General features: G+C 74.7%; 1 protein-coding gene across 4 annotated transcripts in view; it reads left to right on the forward strand.

Annotated features, from left to right (window-relative positions):
- MEGF6 (multiple EGF like domains 6) overlaps positions 1–10154 on the forward strand; it is a 60628-nt gene extending 50474 nt beyond the window's left edge. For 2 of the 4 annotated variants that reach the window (XM_084875730.1, XM_084875728.1), the window contains 21 exons: positions 679–804; positions 1242–1373; positions 1509–1637; positions 1747–1878; positions 2537–2665; positions 2765–2893; positions 3178–3306; positions 3622–3750; positions 4021–4149; positions 4647–4775; positions 4877–5005; positions 5134–5265; positions 5374–5502; positions 6191–6319; positions 7117–7245; positions 7706–7834; positions 8023–8151; positions 8218–8346; positions 8698–8826; positions 9361–9408; positions 9610–10154. In XM_084875730.1, coding sequence (XP_084731856.1) covers positions 679–804; positions 1242–1373; positions 1509–1637; positions 1747–1878; positions 2537–2665; positions 2765–2893; positions 3178–3306; positions 3622–3750; positions 4021–4149; positions 4647–4775; positions 4877–5005; positions 5134–5265; positions 5374–5502; positions 6191–6319; positions 7117–7245; positions 7706–7834; positions 8023–8151; positions 8218–8346; positions 8698–8826; positions 9361–9408; positions 9610–9671 — 2567 coding nt within the window. In that variant the 3' untranslated portion in view covers positions 9672–10154. The remainder of the gene's footprint in view (positions 1–678; positions 805–1241; positions 1374–1508; positions 1638–1746; positions 1879–2536; positions 2666–2764; positions 2894–3177; positions 3307–3621; positions 3751–4020; positions 4150–4646; positions 4776–4876; positions 5006–5133; positions 5266–5373; positions 5503–6190; positions 6320–7116; positions 7246–7705; positions 7835–8022; positions 8152–8217; positions 8347–8697; positions 8827–9360; positions 9409–9609) is intronic. The other 2 variants (XM_084875729.1, XM_084875731.1) reach the window with 2 other exon arrangements.
- Positions 10155–10458: the final 304 nt, after the last annotated feature.

Consider the following 10458-nt stretch of genomic DNA (forward strand, 5'->3'; position numbering starts at 1 on the left):
CGCCCCCGCGGGCACCTGTGCGTGTGTGCGTGTGCGTACATGTGCGTGTGTGCGTGTGCGTGCATGTGCGGGCTCACCAACCGTGCCTGTGCCCGCGGTGGGATGTGAGGGGGTCCCCAGAGGCTGGTCTTTGTGACGAGGCTCCCTGGGGGGTGTCCTCTGTCCCAGAGCCCCATCAGGCCCTGGAAGGCCCCAGTCCTGGTCCCCCCCACCCCACCCCGTGTCCCAGCTCCGCTCGCCTGCTGTCAGCCCCCGTGGGGCCTTGTGTTCAGAGGTCTGGTTCTTGGGGTGTGGGGTGTGGGGTGCACAGGGCTCTGCAGAGTCCTCACGGGGTGGGGTGTTGATCAAGGCGCCCACGCTCTTCCCTGAGGCCTGTGCCCAGTACCCTCTCCTCCCGGGAGGGAGGGACTCTGAGGGCCGGGCTTGGGGTCCGGGACCCAGGGATTGGAGGGAGGGCAGAGCCAGCCTGCCCCCTGCTCCCAGACCCTCTGCCTACCCCCCTGGCAGCCCCCCCCCGCCCTGCAGTGGGCCCTCTGGCGGCACCCCCCTCACTGCTCCAGGTCCCTGTCCCCTGCCCTCCTGGGCCACCCGGGGACCCCGCTGGGCCAGGGCGGGGCTGAGGGTGGGCCGAGGGAGACGGCGGGTCCCGTGGGGGTGCTGAGGCCTTTCCCCCCGCAGACTGCCCGGCGGGGACGTTCGGCGTGAACTGCTCAGGTTCCTGCTCCTGCGGGGGCGCCCCCTGTGACCGGGCCTCGGGGCAGTGCCTGTGCCCCCCCGGGCGGACGGGGGACGACTGTGGGGCAGGTGAGTGGAGGGCTGGCTGTGGCCCCCTCGCTCCCTGGGCTGGACCACTCGGGGGCCCCGACCCAGGCCGTGTTCGCGGACCCCGGCCCTGGGCTGAGTGCGGGAGCCCTGACCCCAGGCCCGTCCAGAGGCCGTGGGGGCCCGCGCTGGGCCGGCCTGCATCCGGGGGTCGGGTCCGAGCTTACCTGAAGGCCGTGGCAGCAGAGGGGCTCCCCGAGGGCTGTGGTCCGCCCTCCTCGCTGTGTTCCCGCCCTTCTCCTGGCCTGGACGCCTGCCTCCTGCTGAGCCCCCTGGGCTTAGGGGGCGCCCTTGGGGACGGCACCCGCAGTCTGCACCCCGCAGCCCAGAAGGGCCGGGGGTCCCCGTCCTGTGCATGTTTGGGGTGTGGTGCTGAGCCCGGAGACTGAGGTGCCACGGGGGGTGGGGACCGGGGCTAGACTGTCCCGAGGGCCGCTGGGGGCTCGGCTGCCAGGAGATCTGCCCGGCCTGTGAGCACGGCGCCACCTGTGAGCCCGAGACCGGAGCCTGCCGCTGCCCACCCGGCTACACCGGCAGCCGCTGCCAGGACGGTGAGCGGCCGCCGCGCGCAGCCCCCGAGACCCGCGGCCCCCATTGCTCACCCTCCCCTCCCTCCCCTCCGCCCTCAGCCCCCCAGACCCGCGGCCCCCACCGCTCACCCTCCCCTCCCTCCCCTCCGCCCTCAGCGTGCCCCGCAGGCTGGTTCGGGCCCGGCTGCCGCATGAGGTGCTCGTGTGCCAACGACGGGCACTGCCACCCGGCGACGGGCCACTGCAGCTGTGCCGCGGGGTGGACCGGCCTCCGCTGCCAGAGAGGTAGGCGGCCCCGCTGGCATCCCTCCCCTGGGGGCTCCAGGCCCAGCACCTCCCTCCCTCCCCGTGCCCGCGGGCTCCGTTGGCCTGCGGTGACCGGGCGCCGTTGCAGCCTGTGACAGCGGCCACTGGGGCCCCGACTGCAGCCACACGTGCAACTGCAGTGCCGGCCGCGGGAGCTGCGACGCCGTCAGCGGCCGGTGTGTGTGCGAGGCCGGCTACCGGGGCCCGCGGTGCGAGCAGCGTGAGTCCTGCCCCCACGTGCACCCTCCCACACACACGCACACACACACACGTACACGCCCCACACGTGTACACACACCCACACACGTGCACAAGCACACACCAGCATCAGTCACACATGCACACGCATGAATGCATGCACACCGTGTACCAGATGCACACGTGTTGGGGAGCCTGGCCCCTCCCTCTTGCCCCCAGACAAGCAGGGGGTCTACTCCCCTGACTCCCCAGCTCCCCTCCACCCGCAGCAGGCTCACCGGGCAGCGCCAGGAGCTGTCAGCGAGGGGCACCGGGAGGGGGGGTGGCTGCTGAGACCACGGGTTCTGCTTCGGCGTCTGCCCTGGGCCTGGGGCAGGTGCTCCCACAAGCACCCCACAGGCCGCCCTGGGGCTCAGGCCCCGTCTGGGCAGGAGGGGCAGGGGCAGGGCGGGGGGTGAGTTGTGCCGGGGCAGGGAGGGGCTGCTCCGTCCACCAGCCCTAAGCCCATAGTCCCGGCCCGGGGATGGCGGAGGCCGGGCAGGACGGGGCGCGCTGTCCCCGCTGATGGCGGGGCCCTCTCTCAGGGTGTCCCCGGGCCGCGGGGGGGATAGGGGAGGGGACGGCGGAGGCCGGGCAGGACGGGGCGCGCTGTCCCCCCTGATGGCCGGGCCCTCTCTCAGGGTGTCCCCCGGGCCACTTCGGGCCGAGCTGCGGGCGGCGCTGCCGGTGTGAGCACGGGGGCTCCTGTGACCACGTCAGCGGGGCCTGCACCTGCCCCGCGGGCTGGCGGGGGACCTTCTGTGAGCGAGGTGAGCGGGGCGGGGTGGGGCGGGCCAGGGCGGGCGGCAGGGCGTGTGGACGGGCCGGTGACCTGGCCGCCTCCTCCCCCCACCCGCCGCCCCCCGCAGCCTGCCCCTCCGGCTTCTTCGGACTGGACTGCCGCCTCGCCTGTGACTGCGCGGCCGGGGCGCCATGCGACGTCGTGAGCGGCGCCTGCCTCTGCCCCGCCGGCCGCCAGGGCCCCCGCTGTGCCCAGAGTGCGTGAGGCCGCTGCCCGGGTGCTGCCCGGGGCGGGGTGCTGCCGGGGGCGGGGTGCTGCCGGGGGCGGGGGCGGGCGGTCTCTGCCAGACTGGCTCCCAGGGCCTGGCTGGCTGTCCGGAGTGCCCAGTGGCCACCTGGGCACACCGCTGCCCACGGAGGCCAGCACGTGGGCCCCTGTTTGTGGGTCCCTAAGGGATGCCCAGGCCAGAGGGGGCACGGGGGCTGGGGCACAGCTGCTCCTCCCAGGTCTGTCTCCCCGGCTGACCGCCCTCTCCCGCAGCCTGCCCGGCCCTCACCTACGGGCACAACTGCAGCCAGGCCTGCGCCTGCTTCAACGGGACCTCCTGCGACCCGGTGCACGGGCAGTGCCGCTGCGGCCCGGGCTGGACGGGGCCCAGCTGCCTGCAGGGTGAGCCGAGTCTGGGTGGTGCCCCTGCTTCTGGGTGCCAGGCTCACCCAAGGGGCGGCTGGGGAGGCTGGGCCCTGGCACCGGGGGAACGAGGGAAGGAAGGGGCCGCTCAGAACCCGGGGCCACGCCCTGCAGCCTGAGCCCCCACAGCTGGTTGGGGGTGCTGCAGCCTCGGGGGGCGCGGGGCCAGGTTGTCCTAGCAACAGTGTTGGACGAAGCCCTGCCCCTGGTCCGTGCGGGCTCCGGCTGGGCCTCCTGGGGGGAAGGGGGGCGCCCTGAGGCCCGGCCGTGGTGCTGCATACGCCCTCTCCCCAGCCTGCCCCTCGGGCCTGTTCGGCGAGGACTGCCGGCACGCCTGCCTCTGCCGGAACGGCGGCACCTGCGACCCCGTCTCCGGCAACTGCACCTGCGCCGAGGGCTGGGCCGGCCCCGCCTGCGAGCAGGGTGAGCCCAGGGCAGGAGGGCACCCTAAGGGCCCCTGTGCCGCCCCACCCTCTGCGGCCAGAGCGCCCCGCCTGGGGTGGGGGTGGGGCAGCGTCTGGCGTGAGGCCTGGGCCTGCCTGTGACCAGCTCGCACCTCTCCGTCCTGGGGCCGGGGATCTGAGGCTCCGGGAGCAGAGGCATGCGGGGGCGGGGGGGGCGGACGGGAGGTAGGGGGGAGCAGGGGGGTCACGGCTCTGCCCAGGTGGCGCCCTCACCTGTGCCCGCCCGCAGAGTGCGGGCCCGGGCGCTTCGGAGCCGGGTGCCAGCGCAGCTGCGGGTGCCTCCACGGTGGCCTCTGCGACCCACACACCGGCCGCTGCCTCTGCCCCGCAGGCTGGACGGGGGACGCGTGTCAGAGCCGTGAGTGGGCCGGGCCGGGGCGGGCTGGATGGGGACGCGTGTCAGAGCCGTGAGTGGGCCGGGCCGGGGCGGGCTGGACGGGGGACGCGTGTCAGAGCCGTGAGTGGGCCGGGCCGGGGCGGGCTGGACGGGGACGCGTGTCAGAGCCGTGAGTGGGCCGGGCCGGGGCGGGCTGGACGGGGACGCGTGTCAGAGCCGTGAGTGGGCCGGGCCGGGGCGGGCTGGACAGGGGACGTGTGTCAGAGCCGTGAGTGGGCCGGGCCGGGGCGGGCTGGACGGGGACGCGTGTCAGAGCCGTGAGTGGGCCGGGCCGGGGCGGGCTGGACGGGGGACGCGTGTCAGAGCCGTGAGTGGGCCGGGCCGGGGCGGGCTGGACGGGGACGCGTGTCAGAGCCGTGAGTGGGCCGGGCCGGGGCGGGCGCAGCGGACGGGCAGCGTCCTGCAGGGCGGGTGCGTCCGAGCCGCCGGGCCCGGCCCAGCCCTGCCTATCCCTGCAGCCTGTGCCCAGGGCACCTTCGGGGCTGGCTGTGAGGAGCGCTGTGCCTGCCGGCGGGGTGCCGCCTGCCACCACGTCACCGGGGCCTGCCTCTGCCCGCCGGGCTGGCGGGGCTCCCGTTGCGACAGTGGTGAGCCGGCCCGGCCAGCACCGGGGGCGGGGGGGCGGTCACCGGGAGCCCTCGGGCCGGTCCTGCCCGGCTCCCCACCCAGCCCCGCCGTGCCCCCGCAGCCTGCCCGCCCGGGTGGTTCGGAGAGGCCTGTGCCCTGCGCTGCCAGTGCCCGCCGGACGCCGCCTGCCACCACGTCACCGGGGAGTGCCGCTGTCCCCCGGGCACCACCGGGCCGGGCTGCGAGCAGAGTAGGTGACCTGGAGGGTGGGCCTGGGGGGGCTCAGTCCCTCCTCAGGCTCGGGCCGCCGTCCCCGGAGCCGGGCCCCAAAACCTCGTGCCAAGAGGGGCTTCAGGGTGACGGGTGTCTGCTCCCCAGCCTGCCCGCCCGGCACCTTCGGGGAGAACTGCGGGCACAGGTGCCAGTGTCCTAGCGAGAACCAGACCTGCCACCCGGCCTCCGGGGCCTGCGTGTGTGCCCCGGGCCACCACGGGCCCGGCTGCCGGCAGCGTGAGTGCTGGGCCTGTGCCGGGCGGCGGCTGGCAGGGGGGAGGGCAGGGATGCGGGGAGACCCAGCCCTTCACCCCGGCATTCGTGCCTCCCCCCCCCCCCCCGCAGGGTGCCCCCACGGGCGCTTCGGGTCCAGCTGTGAGCACCGGTGCGGATGCCTCAATGGCGGCTCCTGCGACGCGGCCACGGGCTCCTGCCACTGCCCCCCGGGGGTCCTGGGCCCCAACTGCAGCCTCCGTGAGTGGTGGGGGGGTGAGCGGGGGGCACCTGCCACTGCCCCCCGGGGGTCCTGGGTCCCGATTGCAGCCTCCGTGAGTGGTGGGGAGTGGCCGGGGGGCGGGGGGCTCCTTCTGAGCTTCGGTGGGTGGGGCCCCCCTTCCCCTCCCCCCAGTCTGCAGGGAGGGCAGCGTCCCGCCCACCTGCCTCCCTGGCCCTCCCCTCTCCTAGGCTGGGAGCTAGGGTGTCCCTGCAGGCTGTGTGCTGTGCCCCCGCCCCCCGCCCCCATCATGCCCCCAGGGTGGTGCTCCGCCGCGCAGAGGCCAGCGGGCATCCTGCCGAGAACAGGGCGTTCCCCTCAGTCATGTGGGACTTTCCGCCCGTCTGCAGTGCCGTCTGGGGTGCCATCTGGGTGCTGTCTGGGGTGCCATCTGGGTGCTGTCTGGGGTGCCATCTGGGTGCCGTCTGGGGTGCCATCTGGGTGCTGTCTGGGGGTGCCTGCCGATGTGGGGGGCAGTGAGTCACTGTGGCCGCGGAGCAGGCTGGGCTCGGGGCTGGGAGGTGCCCGAGCCGGAGGGGGCAGAGGAGGGGGGGCAGGCAGTCTGCTCTGTCTGGGTGGCTGGTGGATGGAGACTTCGCCCTGCCCCCCGCCCCTGCCCCAACACGGTGGAGTGAGGGGTCAGCCGGGGCGCCCCCCTTCCCTCCGCAGCCTGTCCCCCAGGCCGGTTTGGCGCCGGCTGCTCCCACGTCTGCAGGTGTGGGCCGGGGGCGACCTGCGACCCTGCGACGGGCACCTGCCTCTGCCCCCCGGGGAGGACCGGCGCCCGCTGTGAGCTCGGTGCGTGCCCTCCTGCTGCCGGTGCCCAATGGCTCCTGGGGCAGAGCTGGGGTCTCTGTCAGGTTCACACTGTGGCCTCTGCAGAACCCACCTCCCGCACAGTCAGTGGGCCGCCCAGCCTTCCCTCCCACGGCCCGGCCTAGCCACCAGGCTGCCGTCCACATGCTGTGTCCATGGGGCCGAGCAGGGTGTCCAGTCCCGTGGCAGGAGGGCCCGGTGAGGAGGGAGCAGCCTCCTGCCGACGTGCCCTGGGAGTGGGGTCCCCTGGGAGTGGGGTCCCCTGGGAGTGGGGTCCCCTGGGAGTGGTGGGCCTGGAGCACAGGCCTTGGTGGAGAAATGGGGTGGCCCTGGGGCTCACGCCCTCGATGGCATGCAGGTCCCAGGGCCATACCCACAGCGCCGGGCAGGCCTGAGCCCCTGCCGCCCTCTGGTCCTCAGAGGGCTGGTGCCCCCTGGTTTGGCGGAGGGTCCCCAGCCCCAGACCTGGCTGCAGCCGGGCCTCGTCCTCACCCCCCAGAAGCAGGGCAGCGGGGGGCCAATCAGATGGGAGCAGAGTGCCACCGCCTCCAGGAAGGCTCCCGGCCCTCCGGCCCTTCCCCTGAGGGGCCTCAGCCCTGGGTCGGGATGGCGGAGGGGCAGGACAGGTGTGCCTGTGCGGCCGGGCTGAGGGGCACTGGGAGATGGTGGAATGGATTGTGGCTGGTGGGGACGGTCCTCAGCGTGTCTGTCCGGCCCGGGCCGCAGCACCAACGGTGTGTGTGTGTGTGTGTGTGTGTGTGTGTGTGTCCCGTCTCTAGAGTGTCCCCAGCACCGGTTTGGCGCGAGCTGTGAGCACCAGTGTGCCTGCCAGCATGGCGGCCTGTGTCACCCGGCCGACGGCAGCTGCTCCTGCGGCCTGGGCTGGACGGGCCCGCACTGCGAGCTGCGTGAGTGCCCGCGGCCGGGCGGGGCTGGGCGGCCGGGCGGGGGCTGGGCAGCTGGGCGAGTGGGGGGCCAGGCGGCTGGGTGGGCGGCTGGGCGGGGGGCGGGGGGCCTGGGCTGGGGGCCTGGGAGGCCGGGCGGGGGCCTGGGCGGTGGGTGGCCGGGTGGGCAGGGGGCCTGGGCGGCTGGGCGGGGGGCAGGGGGCCTGGGCAGCTGGGTGTGGGGCCGGGCGGGGGCCTGGGCGGCTGGGGGGGGGGGCTGGATGGCTGGGCGGGGGGGCCGGGTGGGGCGCCAGGCGGGGCCTGGGCGGTCGGGCGGGGGCTGGGCGGGAGGCGGGGGGCCTAGGCGGGGGGCTGGATGGCTGGGCGGGGGGCCGGGCGGGGGGGCTGGGAGGCCGGGCGGGCGGAGGGTCGGCTCCCGGGTCATCGTGCTGCCCGCCCAGGGCCCACCCGCCGCTCTCTGCAGCCTGCCCCGCGGGGCGCTACGGCGCCGCCTGCCGCCTGGCCTGCTCCTGCCTCAACAACGGCTCCTGTGAGCCCGGCTCGGGCGCCTGCCGCTGCGGCCCCGGCTTCTACGGCCCTGCCTGCGAGCACGGTGAGCGGCCGGCCCGGCACCCTCCCTCCTGCGGGATCGGCTCGCCTGGGCTCCGGGCCCAGGGGACTGGGGTCATGTCGGAGCCCGTGGACTCCCCGGAGCCCAGTACAGGGGAGCGGGGGGAGCCCAGACCCCAGCCCTTTGCACACCGGGTAAACTGAGGCAGGCCTCTCACCCGGTTTCCCCAGCCTGTCCCCCTGGCTTCCACGGGCTCGGCTGCCAGGGGCTGTGCCGGTGCCAGCACGGAGCCCCCTGCCACCCCGTCAGCGGCCAGTGTCTGTGTCCCGCCGGCTCCCAGGGCCAGTCCTGCGAGAAGGGTGAGTGCCCCGCCCCCGCCGCCCGTCGGTGCGGGAAGGAGAGAGCTGAGTCTGCCCCCCCCCCAGGGTGTGAGCCGGGCTGGTTCGGAGCGGCCTGCGGGCAGCGGTGCACCTGTGAGGGAGGCGCCGCCTGTGACCCCGTCTCCGGCCGCTGCCTCTGCCCCCCCGGGCGCACGGGGGCCGCCTGTGAGCTCGGTGAGTCTGCGGTCCCTCCGGGGGGCGCCCTCTGCTCCCAGCTCCCGCCGGGTCAGCTGTCAGGGCCGCCCGCCCTCAGGCCGCCTGCGGGTGTCCGGGTGCCCCGTGCCCCGGGAGGTGGGAGGAGACCCCGACCTTCCCCCACGGAGGCCGGGATGGGCAGGGCCGCCCTGTTGGTGGTCTTGCTGTGGGGGCACCGTGACCGCCAGGCCCCCGGACAGGGAGGGGCCAGGCAGTGGGTCTGGACAGGTGCTGGTACCCGGAGAGCCCACAGGGCCGGGCCCCAGGACCCCCCGAGGGCGGCCAGCGGGCGGGCGGCTGGTCTCCGGCCCAGCTCTCCCCTCCCCGCAGACTGCAGAGCTGGCTTCTTCGGGCCGGGCTGTGCCCTGCGCTGTGACTGCGGGGGCGGGGCCGACTGCGACCCCGTCAGCGGCCGGTGTCACTGCATGGACGGCCACACGGGGCCCACCTGCCGCCAAGGTGAGCCAGCTCGTGGGAGTGACCAGGGACCCTGTGCCCCGGCCCCGCCCCGGCCCAGGCCCCTCCCCGCGCGCGGTGCCCACCGAGCCTGGTGGCCTGGGGTTCCCGTGGCTTCTGAAGGGCAAAGTGTAACCCTGCGGCCCCAGCAGCCCCGGGCGGGCAAGGGCAGGCTCCTCCCACCGAGGGCCAGGCCTGGTGCTATGGCGGCACCTGGTGGTCAGGCGTGTTACTGCACTAGAGGGCCAGACAGCCTTGGGCAGCCTCCAAGGTTGAGGGGCTGGGGTGCTGCCTGCAGAGGCCCCTTGGGAAGACGGACACTGTGTGTGTGCGAGGCCGGAGCCCCCGCTTCGGACGGCACCTGCTAGTTCTGTGGTGAAACCTCCCCTCCCCCCATCCAGCCCGAAGTCCCGTCTCCCAATCCTCCGTGCTGCCTGCACAGGGCCGTCCGGGAACACTCATTTGGGGGGTGGGGGGAGAGGCCCCCCGTTTGCCTGGGGGTGGGGCACTAACGGGAGTGGGTCTGTCTGCCTTCAGGTGGGCCCCCCCAGCTCCCAGGGACCCCGACCCCAGCCCTGGGCCCAGGTAAGGGCTGATGATGTTTGGGGTGGCTGGAGTGTCGGCGGACGGAGGCGGAGGCGGGAGGGGTGTGGGCGCAGGTGTGACTGAGCCTCAGAGAACAGCCTGGGGGCAGCGGGGAGGGGAGGCCGAGCTGGGGAGCAAGGGTGCGTGATGCCCCATCTGGCACTGACACCCCCCCCCTGCCCCCGTCCCCGTCCCTGGCAGCCTCCCAGGCCGCCCCGCACAGACCGGCGCCCGGGCCCCGCCGCCGGGCCGAGGAGCACTAGCAGCAGCGTGCTGCGTCCGGCGCCGCCAACAGGACCCCGGGCTCGGAGCTCGCGGAGGGACACGGGGGTCAGGACGGCAGCCCCCCGGCTTCCGGGCTGTGGACACTGTGGCCGCTGCAGGGCCTGCACGGTGGCCTGGCAGCAGGAGGCTCCGCCTGGGCAGCTCTGGAGCGAGCGGACTGGCCTGGCTGAGGGCCCGCCCACCCCCGGGGGCACCGCAGGCCTGGTGGGGACCGCGGGCCGGGGCGGCTGCAGGTGCCGGAGGGCGTGGGCCTGCCCTCCGGCGGGCTCTCTGGTGCTACGCCCGGGACTGCGGCCCGGACGGTCGCGGCGTATTTATATGACGGTATTTATGGGCGGTGGGTGTGCCCGCCACACCCCGGGCGCTGCGAGGTGCCTGGCTCCTGCCGCCCCCGGAGGCCCGGACTCAGGACTGCGGGGCGGGGGCCCGGGGCGCGGGCACCTTGTGAGACCCAGGAAGCTAAGAAAGGAGCTGCTTTCTGAGCCTGTGTGTGCGCTCTCTGTGCGGCTCCGAGCGGAGGGGCCCGGGCGCTGTTCTCAATGCTGAAGGAGAGTCTGAAATCGAATCTGATGTCCGTAAACGCCCGCAGCACAGCCCCGGGTCCCGATGGTGCCTGGAGGACAGTGTGTGTACGCATGCGTGTGTGAACATGTGTGCATGCATGTGTGCATGTGTGTGCAGGGGCCATGAGCCAGTCGCACTCTCCAAACAACCTAGTGAGAGAACCAGCAGCTGAGAGCCCTGCCCTGTGCAGTCACAGGAGCA

This window comes from Pipistrellus hanaki, assembly GCF_964339955.1.
Source record: "Pipistrellus hanaki genome assembly, chromosome: 2".
NCBI lineage: Eukaryota > Metazoa > Chordata > Mammalia > Chiroptera > Vespertilionidae > Pipistrellus > Pipistrellus hanaki.